The 26,580-nt window shown below is 37.1% G+C and overlaps 1 protein-coding gene across 6 annotated transcripts in view; it reads left to right on the top strand.

Moving 5' to 3' along the window:
- The window catches only part of EVI5 (ecotropic viral integration site 5), a 190,663-nt gene extending 168,730 nt beyond the window's left edge, over nucleotides 1-21,933 (top strand). For 4 of the 6 annotated variants that reach the window (XM_045801783.2, XM_087866105.1, XM_045801782.2 and 1 more), the window contains one exon: nucleotides 17,663-21,933. In XM_045801783.2, the coding sequence (XP_045657739.1) occupies nucleotides 17,663-17,974 (312 nt within the window). In that variant the 3' untranslated portion in view covers nucleotides 17,975-21,933. The other 2 variants (XM_045801786.2, XM_087866106.1) reach the window with 2 other exon arrangements.
- Nucleotides 21,934-26,580: the final 4,647 nt, after the last annotated feature.

Genomic DNA, 26,580 nt, shown 5'->3' with positions numbered 1-26,580 from the left:
TACCAGTCTTTATTCCCTTTTATTTTATTTTTTTAAAGATTTTATTTATTTGAGAGAGAGAGAATGAGAGCGAGAGAGAGCACGAGAAGGGGGAGGGTCAAAGGGAGAAGCAGACTCCCTGCTGAGCAGGGAGCCTTATGCAGGACTCGATCCTGGGACTCCAGTATCATGACCTGAGCCAAAGGCAGACACTTAATTGACTGAACCACTCTGGCACCCACTTTATTTCCTTTTAAATCTTTCAAAACCCCAAGTATATTACCTAGTATACAGAGGATAACCTAAAATAGAATTGACATTTTTACAAACTGCATTGATAGCAACAGTGTATTGGTGGGGGCAGAAATAAGGAACAAATACAGTGTTTTCTTTTGTATTGATGTCTGTTGATAATTGAATCTTAATTTTAGGATTATTGTTTTAAAAAATTTCAATACATGGAGTTATAAGCTTTCATGCATATTGTTACAGTAAAAAGTGCCCGGTTCCCCAGCATGGCTGCTTCTTAATAAAAGAATGTATTCCCTTAAATTTGTTTTTTTTTTGTCTAGTTAAAGCAATGTGAAGTATCATGCGGGAGTTCACACAAGCCTAACTACAGGAAAATTGTTTTTCTGCTGCCAAAAGGTCTTATGTAGATAATGAGAGATCATATTTGTACTCCTATGAAAATTGCTTTAAGGCTCTTCAAATTAAATGTTTAGCTCTGGGTGCCTGGGTGGCTCAGTCATTTAAGTGTCTGCCTTTGGCTGAGGTCATGATCCCAGGGTCCTGGGATCGAGCCTCACATCGGGCTCCCTACTCAGCTGGGAGCCTGCTGTTCCCCCTGCTTGTGCGATGTCTTTCGAATAAATAAATAAAATCTTTTTAAAAAATGTTTACTACTGATTTTAAATCTTAAAACTTCCATTCATAGATTTAAATTTCATTCTTAATGACTTCTTTAAATTGGTGTTGTTATTCCTATTCCTCTTATATGTTCCATTTTAATGACATCTTTATTTTTTTTTAATTTTATTATGTTATGTTAGTCACCATACAGTACATCATTAGTTTTTGATGTAGTGTTTCATGATTCATTGTTTGCATATAACACCCAGTGCTCCATGCAATACATGCCCTCCTGAATACCCATCACCAGGTTTACCCATCCCCCCACCCCCCTCCCCTCTAAAACCCTCAGTTTGTTTCCCAGAGTCCATAGTCTCTCATGGTTTGTCTCCCCCTCTGATTCCCCCCCTTCATTTTTCCCTTCCCTCTCCTAATGTCCTCCATGTTCTTCCTTATGTTCCACATGTAAGTGAAACCATATGATAATTGTCTTTCTCTGCTTGACTTATTTCACTTAGCCTAATCCCCTCTAGTTCCATCCATGTCGATGCAAATGGCGGGTATTCATCCCTTCTGATGACTAACAGTCCATTGTATATATGAACCACATCTTTATCTGTTCATCTGTTGAAGGGCATCTCGGCTCCTTCCACAATTTGTCTATCGTGGACATTGCTGCTATGAACATTGGGGTGCATGTGCCCCTTCTTTTCACTACATCTGTATCTTTGGGGTAAATACCTAGTAGTGCAATTGCTGGGTCATAGTGTAGTTCTATTCTTAACATCTTGAGGAACCTCCATACCATTTTCCAGAGTGGCTGCACCAGCTTGCATTCCCACCAACAGTGTAAGAGGGTTCCCCTTTCTCCACAACCTCACTACCGTTTGTTTAATGACTTCTTTAAATTAGTGTGAATATTCCTAATCCTCTTATATGTTCCATTTAATCTTGTATGGTTAGTTTATCTTACTTGAAGTCATAAGATTAAAAAAACAAAACTGTACAGTGTACAATATTTAATGTCTGTAATAATATAACTGTGTAGAAGACATAAAGCTGAGATTTCAGATTCACATTTTTTTTTAAGCCAGGCATGTTCTTAAAGTTTGTCTGGTTTTTCTTGATAAATGAGGAAGCTGAGGGCATAAGAGTTAAGGGACTTACCCAAGGTTACACAGCTAGTTGGTGGCAGAGACGGAACTACTCCCCAGGCATTCTGACTTCTGATCTGCTACATCCCACTGCCTTACCACAATCCTGCCAGCCCATTTAATTGTCAATGTTAGATGTAGTAGGAGTTCCATAAGGTTTAATTAAATTAAATTAATTACTTCTCTCAGATGGGAACCTAATCCTAGTTAGTAGAACTCAACTACCACCTAGTATTCTTTACTTTTCTTCCAGCATCAGGTTCTGGATTTCTCTTCCATCTGAAACTGGGGAATTGCTGTGACTTGACCCTTCAGATTCTACTTCAGTTTCCAGTACGTGCTACTAAAATCTTAACTTTTAAATATTAGATGATTTTCTGAAAAGAGGCAACTGAGATTTTCTAGCCAAATTTGACATTCCCAGAAACATAGAACTAGATAAACATAGCTAACCCAATTTCATATATATCTATTATTTAAGAAATACAAGCTTACCCAAGAACATAAATTAACTCAGCTATTCAATACATTCTGTTGCAAGAGTTTATTTAACTTGTAACCAAACTTCCAGCAATTGTTTCTAGATTAATTTTTTAAAATCTCCAAGGCTATATATCTTTCCATTCATTCTTTACCTCCAAAAAGAATATATAACACAGAGGAAAAACTATAATAATCCCACACGGGGTACCTTACTTTTTATTCAAGACTTTTAGACCACTTTCCAGTTTTATGCTATATTCATAGAAGGGGGCGGTATTCAACCCAATTATGCCTCTATGTATGTATCCTATTCCTACTATAGGTAAAAAAAGATATTTAAATCTGCTAATGAAAATATGTGTTTTTGATGATAATTTCATTGAATAACTGGAGTTGAATCCTCAGAACATGACAAAAAAGTTGGATCTGGTAGGAGGAGGTAAGGTGAGATAATGAAATCACTTAAAAAAGGAAAATAAAAAATAAAAAACAAGGTAAGAAAAGGAATTAGACCCTGGAGAAGATGAGATACGCAGGAAAAGCCTCTTAGGGGTATTCACTAGGGAAAGATAAGCCTCAGAAGAGTTAAGAGATTTTTAGGATGAAATCTGGGTGAGCAGCCAGTTTAGATAACATAGAATCAATCAGAAATGAGGGATGTGAATCTGGTACTCAGAATTAAAGGACCAAATAAATAACCTTGAGAAACAGTGTTCCACTGGCCAAGGAACAGGACCAGTTAGAATTGTAAAGTCAGACTTGGATACAAAGCTGTGTCAGATAGGTTATTTTTCTGATATTGTGCAGATGCTATGCAAAGTACAGTGTAGTCTTACTCTCAAGGAATTTACAGTCTGATGGGGAAAAGTGGAAGTTAATTTAACAAAGACTGTATGGTTGATACTGATAGTGAGTATACTTAATAGTTCAGAAATGGGAGATAACACGGCACATAATTTTGTTTAAGTAAGAGTTGTTTTACTCTCCTTGATGCTTAGGGACCAGCTAAACTGTGAGTTCCTTGATGGCAAAGATTGTGCCTTATTCAGCTTTATATTTCTTAAGAGTCTTTCAAAAATCCTAATACAGTACTATGAACTCATGGATTCAGTCAGTTCTCTTGGTATTCAAATGGTCCTCAATTTGACCAGTGGAAACTCTTTCAAGTATCTCTCTCTCTCTCTTTCTCTCTCTCTCTTTCTTTCTTTTTTCTTTTCTCTCTTTTTCTTTTCTTTTCTTTTCTTTTCTTTTCTTTCTTCAACTAGTATCTTTTTTTTTCTACAACAGCATTAGTCTTTGAGCACTTCTGTGTTTTCCAATACTAAGTGGCAAGGGTTTTGTTTGTTTTGTTTTGTTTTTTTAAGATTTTATTTATTTATTTATTTGAGAGAGAGACACACAAAGATAGCGACAGAGAGCACAAGTATGCAGGAGCAGGGAGGGCAGAGGGAGAAGCAGACTACTCGCCGAGCGGGGAGCCCGATGCAGGGCTCGATCCCCCAAGACCCTGGGATCATGACCTGAGCCGAAGCCAGACGCTTAACCAACTGAGCCACCCAGACGCCCCACTAAGTGGCAAGTTTTTAAATAGAACTTTACAGTTAACGAGAATAGCTAGATTTTCAAATGTGTTGTAGTGAGACAATGTCTATTAGTACTAATCTATAAATTGTTTAATAAGTGGTTCCAACAATTAGATTGGAAATGTAAGTCATAAAAAACCACTTAAGGGAAACTGGATGTCAAATACCACTTAAGTTATGAGAAGTAAAGGCAGATGATAATAAGCAGTTCTTTTTTTTTCTTTTTTTAAGATTTATTTATTTATTTTAGAGAGAAATAGTGGGAGAGGGCAAGTGAGGGGAGGGGCAGAGGAAGAGGGAGAGAGAAAATTCTTAAGCAGACTCCTTGCTGAGCATGGAACCCGACTCAGGGCTCGATCCCAGGATCCTGAGATCATGACCTGAGCTGAAATCAGGAGTCAGCCATTTAACCAGCTGAGCCACCAAAATGCTCCAATAATAAGCATTTCTTAAAGGAACTAGAACTAACTATGATGCCTATAGTGACAGGTTAGTTATAGTTGCTTATAGCAGTTCTTAAATAGATTTCATTGAATAAGGATAGGAGAGACTTAACTCCATTAACATTCCCATGAAAACACAATCTAATAGCATATTCTTCGATCTTAGACATGAGAAAAATAAGATCTAAATGCTTAAAACTATTTCCGGGGTGCCTCGGTGGCTCTGTCAGTTAAGCCTCCGACTCTTGATTTCAACTCAGGTCATGATCTCAGGGCTATGAGATTGAGCCCCGCGTTGGGCTCAGCACTGGACGTGGATCCTGCTCAAGAGTCTCTCTCTTCCCTGAAATGAATTACATGGTTAACAGTTGACTTACACCACACACAAATAAACCATACAATAAAAAAAAAACCATTTCATTAAATGTATGATACCAATAAGATTTTAATGTGACTACAGTATTAGATGTACTTGTTAACATTTAAGTGAAACTAATAGGATATGCTTAAAGATTTCATTCAGCCTGATTTGGGCAACCAAATGAGCTACAGTTTTTAAGTCCAGTGAACTTATTCATATACTCAGGTTTCAAGACTTGTGTATTCATTTTTAAAATTTTTCATTTATTCAAAAGCTGATTATTCTGGGGCTCCTGGGTGGCTCAGTTGGTTAAGCATCTGACTCTTGTTCTCAGTTCAGGTCTTGATCTCAGGGTCATGAGTTCAAGCCCTGTGTTGGACTGCATGCTGGGTGGGGAGCCTATTTTAAAACAAAAACAAAAACTAATTATCCCTACTCTTCATCGAACTCTTACTTTCTCTTTTCATTATCATGCCAGTATTTCTAAACACATCCATAAAAGGGAGAAGAGGGAAAATATTATAGATATATGTGCAATTTATCAAATTCTTAATAACAGTTCTGGATTTTTTGTTTTTTAATTTGATGGTTAGTTTGTTTCAGAATTTTGTGACTTTGTTCTTCAAAAAAAGAACTTACTACACATGGTTGAGAAACTCATTTTTTAACAGTGGACTTAGAGTCAGGAGACCTGGATCCTAGGCCTAGTTCTACCACTGATTTACTGTGTGCCATTAGGATGCCAACTTACTTGATATATTCATTCAGTCAGTGAGCATTTAGACATCATTTAGCTCCCAAGCATGCTTCAGGCCTTGCCTCATTTGTTGCATCCTAAAACAGTCATGCTAAATAACCTTTAACGTGCTTTCCATCCCAGTCCTGTGCTGGTATCTAAAAGTCATTGTCCCACTTGTGAAGGAATTCAGACTGGTAGGGAGAACAGTCTGTATGGACAGTGGTGTGGTAGAACCACATGGCACTGTGGCCTAGAAATGTGTCCAAAAATCTCTGGGTGTGGGGCTACCTAAACTATGTCAAAGGAGGAGTAGAAAATAGCCAGGAGAAGGAGAGTAGAAGAGTATTTAGGCAGAGAAGCCATCATATGCAAAGGTTTGGAGGCAAATAAAGAGCTCAGAAAGGAGAGAGAGAAGGAACAGCTCTAAAAGTAACAGGGAAATCAGTAGAGGGGGGCACTTCTGAAACTGGAGACAGCCTGATCAGTTTGTTTGTCGTTTGTGCTTCTGAAAATAGCATTCAGAGAGATTGATCTGATGGTGAGGGTAAAGCTTTCTTAATTAAACAAGAGGAAATCCATAAAATAGAGTCTTCTTCCTTGATATGTTTTGAATTATATTCTCATTAAGACCTTGGCCCAAACGATGCATTTGGGAGCCAATATGAATCTTTTCAGTTTAATTTAGGTATTCTCTTCCTATTATCCAAACTACCCAATACTTCACACTCGTTTTGTAGTGCCTTATGTTCTTAAATCTAAAAGTCCAGTTTCTTCAGCTATGCCAAGATTTTGAAATATAGCCCATCATTTTTAAAACCTTACTTTCTTTTGCATCAAGTAATTCAGTTTTAAAATGCTAATTTTTAAAAGAAATAGTAACATAGTATTGACGTTTTTTCAAACTAGGAACATTTGTAAATGTGACTCTAAGTGTCAACTAAAAGAGAATTGGTAAAAGATGAGCTAGCTCCCTCAGATTTACAAAAACTAAAAATTTTAAATTGTGGTTGGAAGTCTTTAGTGCAGTAAATCATGTGCTTTTCATGAACCCTATCTCACAGATGCAGTTGGACTTCAGATAATCAGATTTTCACTCCCCACGAACTGGACAGCTAAAAATGTCATACCAATAATATGTGTCAGAGACTTAGTGCTACTTTGCTGCCTGTCTGATTTAAGTTGTTGTGGTCAGTCTGAGGAACCTGTGATATGATAAGATAGCATTCATGAGGTCATGTGGTTTGCAAGTGCCCAATCTTAACTAAGCAGCCTATGAGCACCTCAGAATGAGGAAGAGAGGGATACTAACCTTTTCTGTTTGAAAACTCATTTTGTGTTCAGTGACAAAATAGTGTAGGTCTGTGTTTATATGTGTATGTTATGTATTTTTAAAATTATTTTTCCATCAGGAGTTAATTTTAGTTTCTGGAAAAAACTGAATGCTACAAATGCATTCATCTTCTGTCTAAAGCATTAAACTTTCACTGCAAATATTTTCTGCATATTAAAGTGAAGCTGGAGAAGCTAGCCACCACTTGTTTTTTCTATTGAGGAAAACATTGGATGTTGAAGATTACAGTTCAGTGGTTTTAGTATATTCACAGAGTTGAGCCATTACCACAATTTTAGAATGTTTTTATTACTTCAGAAACTAATACCATTCCCATTAGCAGTCATTCCTCATTTCCCCCCAAGCTCCCTCCCTCCAGCCCTAGGCAACCACTAATCTGCTTTCTGGCTCTGTAGATTCCCAGTTCTGGACATTTCATATAAATGGAATTATACAGTAGGTGGTCACCTGTGACTGGTTTCTTTTATTAGCATAATGTTTTCAAGGTTCATTCATGTTGTAGCATGTATCAGTGCTTCATTCCTTTTTATTGCCTAATAATATTCCATCAAATGGGTATACCACATTCTAGTTATTTGTTTATTGGTTGATGGACATTTGGGTTGTTTTCACCTCTTGACTGTTATAAATAATGCTGATGTAAGCATTCATGTACAAATTTCATTGTGACCGTATGTTTTCGTTTGTCTTGAATGTTACTTACTAGTGGAATTGCTGGGTCATGTTGTCACTCTATGTTTAATCGTTTGAAGAACTGCCATACTGTTATCCAAAGCAGCTGTACCATTTTACATTTCCACCAGCTGTGTATGAGGGTTCCAATTTCTCCACATGCTTGTCAGCACTTGATATTATCTCTCCTTTTTGTTACAGCCATCCTAGTAACTATGAATGTCATCTCATTTTGGTTTCGATTTGTGTTTTCCTGGTGGCTAATGATATTGGGCATTTTGTCATATGCTTATTAGCCATCTGTATCTTCTTTAGAGAGATATTTACTCAGATCCTTTGCCCATTTCATAATTGGGTTATCTTTTTATAAAGACTTCTTTATATATTTTAGATATATAAGTCCCTTATCAGATAAATGATTAAAATTTGGGTAATTAGATAGACTGATAAAACATATGATTTAGCCTTAGAGAGAAGAATGATTCCTTTTAACGGTTCAACCCAGATAGAAAAGAAGTACTTCGTTTTGATGAGGATGTTTTGCTAAACATTTGAATTTTTTCAGTGCTTCAGCTGAAGGTTAAATCAAATGAAATGTACTTTGATGTAGCTTTAAAAGTTCAGAGTGAAACAAGTGTGAAGTGATTTATTTCCTGTAATTGGTCATAAATTTACATAGAAGCTCATATATTCCTAACCTCATCACCATTGACATTAGAGTACCTTCTAAATAATGTTAATGGTTTCAATTTTATCAAGACGTGTCAGCTGCCAGGAAGAGTCCAATGCAGTTTCATTTTGTTTGCCGTAGTGTACTGGATAAATCTAAGTATATACTATAGAAAGACTAAGAGTTCTTTGTAAATGACTTAATTCTTCCCTTTCTCTCCTTCTCTAGTAACAAATGCACAGTATAAATTTCTTCAGTGCCAGACTTTCCTTTCCACCTTTTTCACTTATGATTGTGGGTACATATTTTTTCTTTGCTTCTAAAAGCGTTAGTTTTAACTATTGCATTTTATACAATTAACACAGAATCTGTATGTTTTTTAAATGTTAAGTGCTTTATCTGTTTTTTAAAAATAATTTACTTAGCTTAAAGCCAGAACCATTTTCAACATTGTCTATTTTATATTATTTCAAAAAAATTATTGAATTTTTCAACTTAATCTACTTTTAAGTATTCTAGGTCTGAACTTTTGCTCCTGTCTATGTAATACAATGATCAAAAAGTCGTGACCTCCAATTGATTGCTTTTATTGGTTTCCCGTTCTGATTCACTGGAAATCTTTTGGCTTGTGTGCTTATGGCTAGTTTTAATCTTTCTCATGTGTACAATTCATTTTTGAAAGAAGCCGATAATTGAGAATTAATTTAGTACATCATTTCCCTTTTACATTTTGAGAACTGAGAAAACTATTAAAACTGTTATGTAAGGATTTCAACAAAATTACCGATTATACTTTGGAGAAAGAAAGCAAAGCCTCTAGAACTTAGAAATACAAATCTTTGTGATTATTGAATTTTATGTCCATCTTCTCATATAAAGTATAATGTGTAGTTATTTAAAATTTTATATCTTATACATCACTTACAGAAATGTTACATTTAGCTTTAACAGCCATAGTTCAGTGTTTTACAAAGATTGATTATATAAACCCAAATGTACAAATAGGAGCTTTTATAATCTGATATGACTCAGTCTTGGAAACTTACTGCATCTGTTTTGCAGTTCTCTTGGTATCACATGACTCACTTAAATGGTTTAAACCCTGTCTAGTAGTGATCAAAGTTCATTTGGTTAGGGGTTTTTTTGGTGTGTGGATGACTTTTTTCCACTTTGTTGTGGACTGAATGTCTTTCAGAATATTCAGTGCAGCCCTTTTTATTCTTTTGAATCTCAGAAAGTGGTAGTTGTCTGTACAATTCAGCCTCCAGTCACACATGGGGGAAAATTTTTTTAACTTGAAATAATATGCATGGAAGCACTTTTAACTGTAAAACCTCATATAAATATAAGGGTTTATTATTAATTCTGTTACCCCTACACATTAAAATTGAGGAAGGATAACCTGTTGTGTCTCTTTAAAATCAACTGCAAAAATCAACCCAGACCTTTTCAAGTTACCAGTGTTCTATAATTACTGGAAGAAAGCAAACACATAGAGAACATGTGTACTCTATCTACATGGACACTAGCCCAGGTGATCAAATTTCTCAGCACAGATTTCACTAATATTTATTAGGAAGTTATAGTTAGAGGCTACAAATCTCTAAAGCTATAACATTTCTCTGTTTTATGAAAGAAACTTTTAACCTGTAGAGGTTTAGCTAATGAAGTAGACTAATGAGAAATTTTTTAAATACTTGAGTATCTTTAATGATTATGAAGTCCTTTGGGCCTTCAGAATATTCATTCCCACAGTTTCTTCTCCCCGCTTTCAAATTTTACTGATAATCTTTATGTGAAATAGCTGTAATAGGTTTTAATACGTTTTTAGTGTTTGAATTTTTACTATCATGCAGTTAGAAACTCTGCTATTTCCTGTCAAAACCTACGTTCATCAGACTATGAACATGACAGTTTCCTGTTTTCTTATTAGCTATACTGCCTCTTGTGCTATATTCTTTATAAGTTATAAAATATCTTAACACTTTCTTTTTCTAAATTACTAAATACTTTCTTTGGGTCAGCATTGTTAAATACATGCAGAGAAATCTTACAATCCAATCTCTTTGAAGCTAGTGAGAGGGTAAGATTTCGTTAGCTCTTTAAGCTGTAATGAGTATGTCAGAATATCTTAAGTATTATTTAAACAATTTCTATATGTTTTTATTTCTTTACTCTGTCTCTTCATGCATAACATGATGAAGCAGTCCATATCAGGTAAGAAACAGTACATTATTGGAGTCTTATATGTTAGCGTGCCCCTGTCTTCTTATTAATATTCTTATTCAAAAAGGATGGATGAATAATTAGTACCAGAAGGCTTTCTCAAGAATCTTGTTATCTTTCAATGTAGTTCGTCTATATTTCAAATTAGGTGCCCACTCTTGCCAAGTCAGAATGCTGAGTTCTGGGATACAAAAATGATTAAGAAACAGTCTCCATCATCAGAGGCTAACAGAAGAGGTAGAATATATGTGCAGCAGCCATCCAGACAGTGCTGATTTTAAGTATTCACTTTAACTTGGAAAAAAACTTATCTATGAATAATAGCTCAAATATATATGTGTGTCAATCAATAAATACAGTATTAAAGTTTATGAAAGTATTAATGCCTATTGATGTATTAAATGTTATAAAATTATTAAAGTGTTAATATTTTAAACTATTAATATCAAAATAATACCAGAAAACAAAAAAGAAATACTTTAAAATGTAAAAGAAGCAGTTTTTATTTTTTTGGTTTTTTGTCATTGGATTATTTGGGGGTTTTGTTACGGTGAGTGTTACTGCTTATCCAAATGGTCAGCTACAAATGAATTTGGAAGTATTTTTGAGAGATTTCATTGATGACCTTATTTTTTTAATGTGCATGTTTTTTATTGTGGAAATTTTCAAATGTTCACAAATGCAGGGAGAATAAGTTTAATGAACTTTGTGTTATCTATCACTGAACTCCAAATCTTTCTCCTTTTTTTGCTTGTTTTTAAACTGTTTTTAAAAACTACTTAAATGGAATCATACAGAATCTACTCTTTAGTATCAGGCTACTTACAAATGCCTGGGTGGCACAGTTGGCTAAACAACTGGCCCTTGGCTTGGCTGGTCCTGATCTCAGGCTCTTGAGATTGAGCGCTGCATCGGGCTCAGCAGAGTCTGTTAGAGTTTCTCTCTCTCGCTCTCCCTCTTTCCTCCCTCTCCTATAAAATAAATAAGTAAACCTTAAAAAAAAAAAAAAAGTTTTTCTATCAAGGGCTGTAAAGCTAGAACTATTGTCCTAAGGTTAGACATGTTATACTTGAAAAGGTATAGTCTGTCACCTGAATATGAAGCTGATCCTCAGAATAAAGTTTGAATTTGAAAGTTGACATTTGCTAGGAGGAGGAGAAGAGAAGGCTCTGACTCTGTTTTATAAACACACGTTTTCTCACTTTGATATAAGCTGAGATGCTGAGTATCTAAAACTGGATGGTGTTCTTCAGTGATGAATCCCCTGAAACACCTCATGGGAACTAGATTTGAAATTAGATGGTGAAGGTGTCATATCTTAAAATATTTATTAGCCTCATAGTTTTCTGTTTTTTTATTTGCTTTTTTCCCCCTGAGTTAGTTGTGTGTCCATACCAGGCCATTGTATTTTTAAAATATAACAGTGGCCAGTGTGATGGTGGCAGCAATAAATTAACAAGAACATCTTAAGTTCAAATTTATTTATCCTTACCAAATTTTCTTAACATGATCCTAATATGGTAAATCCCTAAATATGATCCATTTAGAGCAGTGTCTCTCAGCATGTGATCTATGGATCATCCTATTCAGAACTCCCTGGAGTGCTTGTTTAAAATACTGATTCCTGAGTCCTACCTGCTGAATCCAGGTGTCTGAGAGGAGGGCCCAAGAATCTATATATTTTTAAAACAATAATCTTAGGTTGTTCTTTATACATAACACTATTAATTACTGGTCTAGAGGATTAGGAAGTCAAAGGGTGCTGTTAACATCACCAACATTCTCCCAAAAGTAAGCACTCCAGAGTGACCTACTGAATTGAATAGTGTGTGAGGTCATCTCTGTGGTAGTTTGTGGCTCTTTTAACTGATGTTTGGAAAATGGCAAATCTACTTAATACCTAAAGTAAGTTATTTTTAAATGTTACAGAACTAGAAGGCACTCATTAGAAGGAAACATTTTATCACACAATAAGCTCGTTTTTACTATTTTACATACTCATGTTTGAGAATAAAATAATTCGAAGGACAGAATTAGATTATGTATTATGTTTCTAAAACATCTTCTAGTTCAATAGGCTAACGTTATTTAAAAACCATATTTCAAGAGAGAGAGAAACAAACCAAGAAATAGACTCTTAACTATAGAGAACAAACTGATGGTTACCAGAGGGGAGGTGGGTGGGAGGGATGGGTGAAACAGGTGATGGGGATTAAGGAGTGCACTTGTCATGATGAGCACAGGGCGACGTGCAGAACTGTTGAATCACTATATCGTACACCCGAAACTAATACAATACTATATGTTAACTATAGTGGAATAAAAAGAAAAAATCTCAACCATCCCAGCAGTAATCAAAGAAACAAGGTGACAATAATAGTGCATATTATGATGGAGAAAAATGTGTAATGGCCATGCTGGCCAAGGCTGGATATGATAGACATGCTCAAATACTCCGGTGGCAGAATAAAAGCTATGAAAATAAATGTGATCATATTTATCAAGAGAAAAAAACATAAAAATAAAAATCCTTTTTTGTTTGCTTCTACATAGCTAGGTGATGAGAACACAGGAATCCACTAAATTATCCCCTGTATTTAAAATCTTTTTAAATAAGATAATTACAGTTTTTTAAATGTATGTTGGAAATTTTTTCTTAGAATTCTGAAGGCCTTGCTCTACTCTCTTTACAGTTGAGAAGTCTAATATCATTGTCATTCTTTTTTTTTTTTTAAGATTTCATTTATTTATTTGAGATAGAACCAGAGAGAGCACAAGCAGGGGGAGCAGCAGAGGGAGGAGGAGAAGTAGACTGCCCGCTGAACAAGGAGCCTGACGTGGGACTCGATCCCAAGACCCTGAGATCATGACCTGAGCTGAAGGCAGAGGCTTAATCAACTGAGCCACCCAGGTGTCCCTATCATTGTGATTTGTAATTTTTTATATAAAACATTTTTGGTTTTGGCTGGATACTTATCTTTTCTTGTTCTTAGTGTCCTAAAATTTCATTGTGAGGTACCATCATATAAGTCTACTTTTACCCTTCGTGATGGATACTTGAAAGGCTTTTTCATTCTCAAAGCTCATGTCTTTCAGGTCAGAGAAAATTATGTCTGGACCCTCTCTTAGATTATCTGAGTTTTTTTGTTGTTTGTTTGTTTGTTTGTTTTTTACGTGGTTACAGTTTCTTCACAGGAAATAAATGATTAATTTAAAGAGTCTTCTTTTCAACAATAGTCTGTTTCCTACTCGTTGCCTTTTTTCCCCGGCTAGCATCTCTTAGATGCTTTTATTTTATTTTATTTTATTTTTCAAATATTTGACTCCCTGCTCAAACTTTAGGCCTGGGGAACTTAAAAAGCTGGCAGGAAGTTCTGAATGCCTGGATAGGGTTCGTTGACTATGAACTAGCTGAGACCCTTCTTTGGGGAAATCCCAAGATTCACCAGAGAAGAGTCTCTTTGCTTAAAATTCCAAAGAGTCCTGGTCCCTCTGTTCCCTTGGTGAATCTCAAAAGTACTTCCAGTCACATTCAATGACTTTAAAACCTGTCTAATTTCACCTAGAAAAATACTTTTTAAATCTTTTTCATGATATGAGTATGTTACTGGCATTTCACAAAGTTTAGTTGTTTTGTTGTTGCCTTATAAAGATGTTCCAACAGTCTTTAACCAAAATTAGAAAAGACAAGGGGCTGCAGAAGGGTATGCTAAAGTATGTGCGTGTGTATGTGTGTATGTGCGTGTGTGTGTTTGTGTGTGTGTGTGTATATATATATGTACATTTCAAGAAAGAGAGTCAATAGCTTTTGTCAGATTCCTGATCCTATGATTGATTCAAACGAGATACCAAACAAAGCCAACCAAACAAAACGTTGCCTAGAGTAGTGGTCCATACCCTGGGACGTGCATCAAAATTATTCGGGTCTTTTGAACATATACATCCTGGATCCTACCCTATACCAGGAGAAAGTTTCAGGAAAAGGCATTTCAACAGACTGCTCCTTGTTTCAACCACCAAGTAGTAGATTTGGCTCCGAACAGCTTGGTCGTACTACTGAAAATGGTATCCATTTCTGCATACTAGACACACACAGGCAGTTGTTCCTTGTTCAGAAGCACTTTTATTGTGAATAAGAGTTCCATTTCAGGTCAACCAACTCCTTTCTGACTCAGCCTCATTTGGTTTGAACAGAAGATCTACCACACTGATTCTCAAACTGAGGTATCACAATCTCCTGAGATGCTTGTAAAATTGCTTCACTCTTGGGGCACCTGGCTGGCTCAGTCAGTGGAGCCTGTGACTCTTGATCTCAGGGTTGTGAGTTTGAGCCCCATGTTGAGTGTGCAGGTTATTTAAACAAGTAATAAATAAACTTTAAAAAAAATGTTTCACTCTCTGGATTTTGATTCCTTAGATCTGGGTACGGATTTTGCATTTTTAATAATCATCCTTGGTTATCCTGATGGAGATGATCAGTGGACCATATTTTGAGATATGCTAATCTCAGTGTGCTACCAATAATAATAATAATATCTGGGGAAAGTGTAGGGTTGAGAAAATTGGTTTTTGTTGTTGTTTATATATTATTAGCTTCTAAAAGTCTAGTAATAGGATCAGCAGTACAGCTCTTAGATCCAGACACCCAAGACTTTGCATGTTAGAGGGGCCCACTTTTGGCCTTCCTCTAGCCAAACCTCTCTTCACAGGATGAGGAGTCCCCCAGGACATCTTCACCTAAAGTTCAGCCCCTTCTAGACCACGTTATGGGTACTCAGTACCCTGGAATTCCTTGTGCAAATGTCCCCTTTCAGGGCATATGCAGGTCTCCTTCCTCTCAGAACCAGTGTGCACACTCCTGGGTCTAAGAGATAACTAAGGGATAGCTTCCGCTTTACCAGAGAGTCCCTGACCTTCACCTTTTTCTTCTCCAAAATTCCTTTATGTTATCGCTATTCTTTATTAGAATACATTTCTCAAAGAAGCTTTAGTTGCATCCCCTTTGACATTGAGGAAATGACCCTCCACCTAGAGTTAGTTTTATGTAATATTTGAGGTCACTTATTACATCTGATAAGAGGCTGCAGTTCTTCAATTGCAATAAAATTTGTTAGAGCTACAGCTTTCCAAACAATTGGGAAGTTGTGGTTCCCCTGCCTACTCCTTTGGTAACAGCCAGGGAAAAGGAAAACACGTGTTCCGTATTATTTCTTCAAAAGGATCTGGGAAGAAAAGAAAGGAAGAGATTAACTGACTTAATCTAACACTTGGAGCTATAAATCGTGTGTTGCAATGTGGTGATAGGATGTTGCATCAGAACGTGGCAGTTGTAGTAATGCAGTGGGTATCACAGCTATGGGGACGTCCTTGTGGTGCTCTGTGCCCTTTCCCTAAAATTTCAACTCCGAGTTTAGATCCTTTCTGTTCTGCCAAGGGAGACGGTGTTACTTAAATTACATTGTACCTCACTGTACTTTTGTTCCCTTGGCCCAGGGCATAGGGATTTCTTTATGGTTGAAGGTTTGCCTGAGGCAGACATCACTGTACGAGTCTCAGCATCCTTCTTGTTTCCCGTTGTTCACACACCAGCAGGAAAGTGCTGACGTTTCTTCACTTCTTCCTGGAAGTCTGTCAGGAAAGCTGGCAGGTGTATGGCAAGGCCGTAATGTCTTTACTTTCAGAACCGTTAGTTTTGAAAGTATATGTAATATTTCCTGAATATTTCACACAAGCTTTATCTTAAGATTTGAAAGATAGTGAGTGACCAGGAATTTGTCCCTGAGAAACAAAGTTGAAGGTTAATAGTAATGATAAGGGAAGGAGGCATGGGATCTATTTCAGCCAAATTCTTGCAAGTCAAAGTAGAGTTTGGTAATTAGTTTTTCTCAATTATTGTTTGGTTGTTTTGTTTTTAGCCCTTCTGCTCTATTGTAGGAGAAAATTCATGGTGTGTAAGAGAAATTAAACAAGTGACAATATCAAAATTAAATTTTCTATTTAAAACCTAAGCTCTTGAGGACGACAGGGCTGATGTCTCAATTACATGCTAGTAGAAGTGGTAGTATCCATGGCAGTCGGTTTGGAAGTTTAAGGTAACTTAGGCAAAGAAGTGGGAGATGATAGAAAGAAGTCACCTTTAATCCTGAAAAAGCTGGTTTTGGAGAATGTGGTTTAGATTTGTGACAACAATGGGATTTTCATTGCTGAACTCTAGAATTAGTCAGACTTGCCCACCCAGTAACAGGTAGCATATGATGTCCACATGAAGGTCTGGCCATGTGAAACTCCTGGGATAGCCAGAACCTGGTTCTGAAAGGTGGAAAGAGAAGAGCAATAGCTGAGCAATACATGCCATTCCTCTCCCCTATTCCCTCATGAGAGAAGTTGTTCCTTCTCCCTGAGGAGGAGTAGGGGAGAGAAGGCAAAATTATATACTATTGGCATTCCTCCCATGAAGAAAGAAATCTCATTAGTGGGAAGAAACATTCCTGCCCTGAGTGAATGGTAGTGGTTTGGTGGTCTTTGGGATATTATAATAGGATGGAGACTCATAGCAAATGTTCATTATTTGTAAATGATTTTCATTATTATGGGGACATGCTCTTGAGGCAGTGTATGTGACAGTTCAGAGTATGGTCTTAAAGTCCACATCTTCTAGAGGTGCATGCTGAAATATTTACAAAGTAAACTGATAGAATGTCTGGGATTTACCTCAAAGTAATCCAGGGACAGGAGGGGTATCATGTAACAGGATTGTCCATGATGTTAGTTGTTGAAATTGGGTGATGGGTACATGGAGTTCATGATATTATCTCTAATATAATGACGGTTCAGTTTGAATCTAAATTTTGCTATTAGCTATGTGTCCACAGCAAGTTACTCTACCTGAGTTCCTATTTCCTAATCTCTGAAATGAGGTTGATGAAATCTACCACATAGGACTGTGTGATAATTCAATTAAAATAACAAGTTACAAACCCATTACGTAACGCATAGGAGGCACATAAAAATTGGTGGTTACTATTTTATCTAGAAATGCCAAAAAAAAAAAAAACAACACAACAAGGTGTCTTCTTTCTTAAACGTTTGCTTTCTTGGTGTATATGTTTCCCCTAGTTGAGTATATTAACTTGGATTTTGTTTTGACAGCTCAGGTGCCTAAAAGGCCAGAGGGTCTTCTCAGGCCAGCCTCCTTTTGATGGAATCCACATTGTCAACCATTTAATAGGAGATGATGAATCATTCCATTCCTCTGATGAAGATTTTATGGATAATTCCTTACGGGAAAGTAGCGTTGGTTTTCCTTTGCACAGAAAATCTGGCCCGATGTCTTTGGACCCCGCTGTAGCAGATGGTAGTGAAAGCGAAACAGAAGACAGTGTGTTGGAGACCAGAGACAGCAACCAAGTGGCTCGAAAGGAGCAGCCCCCAAGAAGAGAGTCATACTCAACCACTGTCTGACCATCACTGTGACCTAGACTGTGGAGTTTTTTAAGGGATCAGTTGTCATATGATTAAGGGTTTTGGGAACATATCTGTTTCATATGTACATATGTATATACATATATACATATATATATATATATATTTTACAGTCTTATGCCTTTTTATCTTTGCCAAATCTGCACCACTGACTTACCATTGCCATAAAGTAGACTGGAATATGGTTAATGGGAAAAATAAGGTTCTAACAGTATTACTGAATATTAATGTTTCTTGTTTAGGAAATGCAATTTATATGTGGGAAGCATTTTGAAGTTCAGAACTATGGAAAATTGAATTTTCTTCAGACAAAACTGCTCTAGTGCAGTATTTCATGCTAATTCAATAAATTGCATACTTATCAATTTGTTTCCAGGGCAGCTGTCTACAAACATTTGACCAACATATACATCTAATTTATCTTGTGTTTTTGTGTTGGTAGAGTGTTTTTGGTTTTTGAATTTTGGTTTTTCAGTTAAAATTACTGCTTTAGTAGTGGGCCACTGAAAGGTCCCAAATACAAAGCCTTTTTTCCCCCCCATATAATTTTACAAACACAAATGATTGGTCATCTGTCTTGAGAGTTTTAAATTTTGTTTTAATTTCTAATTTTTATGTTCATATGATGCTTCCATGTGTTGCCTACTGGTCAAAGTAGTAGGTTAACTATAAATAAATTGGGGTTTTGTACGTATTTATAAATCTACATCACCCACATTGAATATCATTTTATATGGAGAATGTACATGTTGCAAAATGACTGCCTTTAGCATTCTAACAGGACTTCTGTAAATACTAGGTTAAAAGAAAATTGAAAATAAAACCAAACACTAATATTTTAATAGCTTTAGTATTTTGCTTAGCATTCAACACTAGCAGATTCATAAGTGAACTAATGCTTGTTCAAAAACACTATTGGTGACATATTTTACTTCATGTGTATATAGCAAATTTTTCATGATTAAAGAGGTTATAGCACATATTACTTAGTGCTAATATCTACTTAATATAATTTAAGCAATGGACTGAGGTCCAAGATATACAAAAATTATATCTGCAAATAATCTATGAACATTATCTTCAGATTCTCTAGTTAATCCATAGATAAAGCCATAAGAATTCTTTCCTACCAATTCTTCCTTTTTATCGTCTAGACATTTTTTCTTGGAAACCTGAATGCCTGTCATTGATAAATTGGTGGAAACACCAAATTACACTTAGATTACATAAAGATAACAAGAGTGTGTTAACTGGATGCTTTCCACTTCCATTTTCATCAGCAGCCTGTGAAAAAATAGCCTTCAAGGATAAGAGGAAAGTTGAATTCAGTATATATGGAGGTACAATTTTGCACAATATGTTGCATGCAAAAAAAAATTATATGACAGAATGGAATAGAAAAGATAAAATCGTTTTGTGTCTAAAGCCAGAAGTTAAGCTTTATGGTACATAATGGACTAGGCTTTTCCAGCAAGCCCTTTGTAGTTGTTTGCTTGAGAAACAAAATTGAAAATATGCCTGTTGTGTCCATATCATCAGGTTAAATTCTAGTGGTTAAGTAATTTACCTGTGGTTACAAGTTATTAAGTAGCAGAGCCAAAATCTTAATCAAGATCTCTCGGACACCAAGTTGAAAAGGTTCAGCTAATGAATTTCTGAATTCTCTGCTATTCTGACAATTAATGTGATTTAAATATGTTTCCTGAATTTATATAGATCTATATCTGTGTATAGATGTATCAACACTCATAAACTCTGCCCAGCTCTACTAGAATCGTCTACTAGAATTGTCTGACTGGTGCTTTTAAGATTCTCTTTTGGGGTTCATTACTGTCAGCCTAGAGGCTGTTGATGCCCAGGTAAAATGAGATGAATCATGGCCGCACAATTGCTTTCACCCCCACAATAAGAAATCTATTGATCTAGACCAAGGGTCAGCAATAATAGTCCATGAGGCTATTCCAGCCAGCTTCTTGTTTTTACATGACCCACAAGCTAAGAGTGGTTTTTAATTTTTAAATAGTTGGGGGGAAAATCAAAAGGATAATATTTTGTGTCACATGAAAATTCTATGAAATTCAGTACTGATAAATAAAATATTACTATAGCTTACCCAGTGCTTATCCATTTACATATTATTTATGGCTGCTTTTGTGCTACCATGGCAGAGTTGAGTAGTTACAACAGAGACCATAGGGCACAAACAGCCTAAAAATCTACTATCTGGCACTTTAGAGAAAAAGTTTGCAGACCCTCTAAAATATAAGTTTACATGTTAAGTTTGTCTCAGTAGAAGATCAAACTATTTGCTTTTGCTGTTGAACTAATGGTTTGGGAGACTAAAATTTCCTAGTGGATCTTAAACTCATAACTATTCAAAATGGAAAATGTTCCAGCTATTTTGTATTATGAAGTCTTTGATGCCAAAGACAAATGTGGAAGGACATCTCTACCTTTGGAAATGGAGAAAGAAAGGGAAGAATTCCAGAATGCCATCACTGCTCTTTCAAGCAGGCATGTTGACCTTTAGGGTATGCTTAAGTGAGCCGATATTACATCTTTCCAGAATCATGTTTGAGTTCTAAATTTGAAAGATATTCTTAGAGAATTTCCTATTTACTGTTTTCTGGTTAGGAATTAGGTGTTAAAAGAATCATGGTAAGTAAACCTTAATCCATTGATATTCTTGTAATTTGGACAATGGAAAAACTAAAAACAACAATTGTCTCATTCAAGAGCTTTGATTCAAATACTCCATTGAAGGGTTTAGAATCTTCCTGGTTTTTAGGATGAACAAGGTACTATGCCCTGATTTGACATTCAAATTAAGACTTCTGAGGTATTGGAAAGTGTTCTCTTGATAGATTTTATTTAATCCCTGATATTTTGTGTCATTTAAATGTTAAGTTAAACACTCAGAGCTGGAGAACATTCAGGGGAGGAATAAGTGAATAGAATAAATAACAAACACACACAAATACTCTCTTAGGATAGTTACCTTCCGGTGGTGTTGCCATCTAGGCTGACACGCTTAACGTAGAAGCTATAGGTGACCTGAAAAAAATGGAAATCACATTGAGGTGATGAAACAACTTTTAGATCAAGCCAATATTTCAACAGCCTTTCAAGAATCAATGATAAATGTTTTTCTTCCTGAAAAAAGCAAAGATATACATTACACAATTTCTATCCTTCCTATTGAGTACCTATTGATACTAGGTACTCAATGTTTGATGACTAATTGAGACATCAAGTTTCAATTAACTGGCAAGCTAGTTTGGAAGGAAAAAAAACAACAACTTAGCTGTGAGCGTGATCCAGCTTGTTGCTCTCCAGATAGTGCCTTTGAAAACAAGGTCTAGACCTTTTTAAGTGTTTTATTTCTAACAGCATAAGAAATGAATTGGTTCCATATTCTCCTTTATCTTTTTTTACATAATACACTATCATTTTCAGATTTAAAGTAAAATAAGTATATGAATTGTGTTTCGGTAAAGCCCTTTCATGCCAGCTTAATTATTGTGTGGTACCAGACGTCAACAGCTAACATTTTATGAAATCAAGGATTTACTTTATTAAAACAGTGTGCTTTAGCCTGAAAGTTATTGCTGCTCTATCATTAACAAAACAGTAAGTTTTTAAAACTAATTAATTTTAATTTAATTCATTCTCCTGAAATTAAAATTCCTGGTTAAAAGTGGAGTGGATGCTATTTATAATCCAACTTTTTACATCACATCCATTGATCTACCTATCCTCTCTTTTCACTCCAAAGAAAAGATGATAGAATAATACGTTAGATATACTATAGAGATGCAAAATTATAATGTTTTTCATTTTACTGTTGGAATTTCTTATTGTAACATTGTATGATAACCTGATATGTTTACTTGTGCCTTTGCTTTAAACAATTATTAAAGTTTTTCATTTTATAAGAATTTCTGTTTCCTTAAACTGTTCAACTGAAAAGGGGAGAGGCATCAAAACACTATTAACAATGCTTGGCCTAACATCACCTATTCATTAGTGAGGTTTGTGTTCCATGAGTACAGGGACCATGTCCACCTGGTCCACCCATGTATAATTAGTGCCAGACAGAGAGCCTGGTACGTGACATTTTTCAATTTAATGAAAGGCAAGATATCTAGATTTGCTGTTTCCTTCAGGAATATGCTAACTTTTTGAAAATATTAATAGCGATATTTTTATCCCACATTATATTTTATGTGATTGGATTAGCAACTAAGCCAATAAGTATATTCAAATATGTAATTTGAATATGCTATTGTGAAAAGAAAGATATGCTTTCTGCATCTTTATCACAATGTTAACATTGTTTACTTCAGAAACAGTAGTTCACTATATATTCTGCTTCATTCCTGAAGGATTGAAGACACTTTATAAAGGTACATGAAATATGACAAGATGCTGTAACCCCGGGTCTGTCCACCTTGGCACTATTGGCATTTGAGGCCAAATTGTTGCAGGAGGCTGTCCCGTACCTTGTAGGGTTGTGCGGCAGCATCCGTGGCTTCTACCCACTAGATGCCAGTACCATCCCTCCTTCAGTTGTGACAACCCAAAAGGTCTCCATTTGTTGCCAATGTCCCCAGGAAGGAGGACTGAGAATGAAAATCACCCCTTGTTGAGAATCTGTGGTATAAATTTAGAAGTGGGTCAAAAAACAATGAGCCACTAGGACCAAAACTAAAAATATATGCATCTATTGAAGAGAGATTGCAAATTTGACTCTTTCTAGTAGTAAGAAAAGTAAAACCTGAATCACAATGAGGTGCCACTTCACACTTATTAGAATGGCAATTAAAAGAAAAAGTGTTGGCAAGGATATGGAAAAATTGGAACTCATGCCTTGTGGGGAATGTAAAGTGGTGCAGCCATTGTTAAAAACTTTGGCATTTCCTCCAAAAAGTGAAACATAGAATTACCATATGACCCAGCAATTCCACTTCTAGATATATACTCAAAAAAGATTTAATGTTAATAGTATCATTCACAATAGCCGAAAGATAGAAACAACATGGCCATTAGTAACAGACGAGTAAATAAAATGTGGCATACATACAATGGAATATTACTCAACTATAAAAAAGAATGAAATTCTAATACAAACCACAGTATGTATAAACCTTGAAAACATGCTAAATAAAATATGCTCAACACATATGATTCCACTGGTATGAAGTAGCTGGAATAGCAAATTCAAAGAGACAGAAATAGAGTAGCTGTTACGAGAGAGGAGCAGTATGGAGGGGAAGGGAAGTTACTGTTTAATGGATACAGAGCTTCTGTTTGGGGTGATGAAAAGTTCTGAAAATGGACTTTGGTGGTGATGGTTGCACAACACCGAATGTATTTAATGCTGCTGAATTGTACACTTAAAAATTTGTTAAAACAGTAAAAAAATAAATTAGGCATGTTAATAACTTAACAGTCATAATTAAATATGTTGAAATACAGATATATAGAAGGGAGAAAAACTAAAACCTGAAAGTTATAAAATTTACAGTGTCCATGAAAAAAATTTTTTTAGATGTAGATTTCTAATGCTAGAGTGGGACTCAAGTTTTGTGTTAATGAAACCTGGACAAACCACATAATTCTATGGCCTCCTCGTTGCTCCTTGAATACCACACTCCCATCCAGAGGCTTGCCCATCCTGGAATGGTGGTTGGCCACGTTCCCACAAGGCTAGCTCCCCACCTCCTCCTGGTTTCTGCTCCGGTCTCACCACCCACCCCCCACCGCCGCCCCGAAGAAGGGCTTTTCTGACCGTTCCTTTTTAAGTCTTCCCAGTCTTATTTTTCTCCATAGCATTGACGACTGTCCGACATTGTACACATGTTACATCTTCATTTGTTTTCATCGACCCACTCTAGACTGAAAGCTGTGTGGTTTTCATCTCTATCCCCAGGTACTCAGAATAGTGCTTTAGCTCACAACAAATGTTTGTGGAATGAATGAATAGTTGAATAAATCACCTTACCTCAGTTTGTTTACCATGAAAATGGGCTAAACAACATCTTTGGAAATATGTCAGTGGAAACCCCAGAATCCCAGTGCAGCCGGCCTAACTCCTGGGACCTCTAATTCCTGAATACCACTTTGGCACAGGACATCCAGCAGGCACTGGAGAGGAGGCCAAAGAGGAACCAGACCAACTGCTGTCCTCACACATGGAATGAGAGAGCAAGTGTACAGATACAATGTCATGAGAATTCAAAGGTTATGTCCAACGTAGGGGAATGGTCTCCTTTGACACCTTCCCCTGCTCCCCGCCCATCCAGAAGCCCCATCTTGCCCCATGGTGGGTCCTGTGATCCCTGTCACAACTGCCTGGTGTGCCCCACTCTCTGCTATCTAACGGTCTGCTCATTCATAGGTGCTAATATCTCCTGATTTGAGTACATGGCCACATTCCTCCTGCATTCTAGATTCCACCATGGATGTCTAGAAATGAAGCCTCCTCTACCAGTATGGGGGATTTCAGGCCCAGAGAACCATCCTAAATCCTCCTGAATTGACTCTCACAAGGAGCTGCTACTGTGTCCATGTAAGATCTATCAGCTGTTGTGTCCTCACCTGCTTGTCACCCAGGCTGGCCACTTTTTCAGAGACTGTGAGCGATCTTCTCTGAAGCTGTCCTCAGTAATAGGAGAGATCAGGACTAGGTGGAAAAAAACTAGTTGGCTTTAAAGAAGATGTTGTTTCTCTGATTTTTTTTTTAAAGGAAATGCATACTGTACACATGAGAGACTCCAAGGCTGAAAGATGCTGTGGCAGTTGAGACGCACCTGGGAGCCCCCAACTGTTCCCTGCCTCTGCTTCAGGGGGTGGAACAGGCAGCCGCTGCACACAGCCCTCCACAGAGACCGGAGCAGAGCAACCAGTCAAGTCACCGAGCCTTGAACCTGGTGTCTCCTCCCTGGCCAAGGGCTCGTCTTCCTCTTCGGACAGAGGCCCTTCTGGTCTCTGGTGTCACCTCTGCCCCTCCCACCCCAGGACTGGACTAGGTGCTCCTCTTGGTGTTTACTGTACATCTACCTTCAAGACACAATAGTGTGGGAGCCTGCCTAACCTTGACCGGGCTGACTCTTCCTGCGGGTAGAAGAGACAGCATTTATTCCCCAGTGCCCCACATTGTCACTCCTGTTTTGTATGTCCCAAGGTCTAGCTTCTGCCCCTGTGCCCATCCGCAGAGCTCAGGATTGGACCAACCACACTCCATTTACAAAAAGTTTTAAATGTTTGGTGCATGAATAAATGTTCGTCTCTGCAGCCTCCCTTCTACCAGATAAGCATCAGGTCCGGCTTAGGCTCCTCAGCCTTAAGAAGTCTCTGGGCCAGGTCCCTGTCACCCCTCTGCTCAGCCGGGTGGAGCTCCTGCCAGTGCTGGAGACGCAAACTGCCGGGTGAGGAGGTGGAAAACCCAACAGTGACATTATACATACATTTATAAATATAAAGGAAAATGTCATGCCTTTCCCCCCAGGTACAGTCCAGCTCTTCCCTTTCCTGGCAAACTACCTTCCAGTTGTGATCTTCGGAGGGAAGTTCCTGGCGGGCAGCAGCCCGGCCAGTGCTGGGATTTGAGTAATCACAGGGCCAAGTGGGGCATGTGGGAAGGTGTGCTGTTTGGTCTGGCTCGCAGCCCTGAACAATCTGTAGCTATTTTAAACGTATCCCACAGCCTTTCATTTGCTTCACTAATTTCTCTAAAATAGAATTGTCTATTTGTGGGTCAGAATTGGAGAAGCTTCTTGTTCATCATCAAACTGCTCTTTGGTGAGACTGGAGACAACACGTGTGCCAAAACCCAAAAGGGCTGGGCACATAGTGAGTAAGTGCTCAATCAATGTTAGCTAGAAGAGATGGTGCATTGCATCTCTGAATCCCCGGGGCCAATCAATACGGGCCACTAAGAAAATAGTAATTGATTTGAATGTTCCTTCTCCTGCCTCGACTTCTCACTGCACGTCAGTTCTCTATCCCGTTGTCGACATGGTATTTCTACATAGATGTGTTGTCTGAGGAGCTGGCCTGACCGTCTCTATTTCCTATCTCTGACGGGGTAATAATACCAGTTGTTGCTGTTGTTGTTGTTATCGCATACCCTAAAATCTCAGTGGCCTACAGCGTCTTTTCTCACTCATGCTCCATGTCCACCAAAAGTTGCCCACTGCTCTGTTCTCCACTGTTTTTACTCTAGGACCCGGGCTGGTGAAGCCCCTTCTATTTTGAACATTGCTGATTGTTATGGCAGAGGGAAAAGTATTATGATGAACAACATGCTGGCTCTCAAAACTTTGGCCAGGAAGTGATATACATCACTTCCAGCCATATTTCATTGGCTAAGGTAAGTCACACGATTCAGACTCCCCCAGAGAGAAGTGGTGAGTATTTGGAAACATGGTACTTGCTTTGTTACCTATTCTAAATACATTTTTTTAAAAAAAAAACAGTTTTATTGTAAGTCATACACCAAAACATTTGGCCCTTTTAAGTATAAAATTACATAATATTTGGGGCGCCTGGGTGGCACAGCGGTTAAGCGTCTGCCTTCAGCT

This window comes from Ursus americanus, chromosome 12, assembly GCF_024610735.1.
Source record: "Ursus americanus isolate L20-20 chromosome 12, mUrsAme1.1.p, whole genome shotgun sequence".
Classification (NCBI taxonomy): Eukaryota; Metazoa; Chordata; class Mammalia; order Carnivora; family Ursidae; genus Ursus; species Ursus americanus.
Note: the sequence above shows the minus strand (reverse complement) of the source record. Positions and strands in the feature narration are given on the sequence as shown.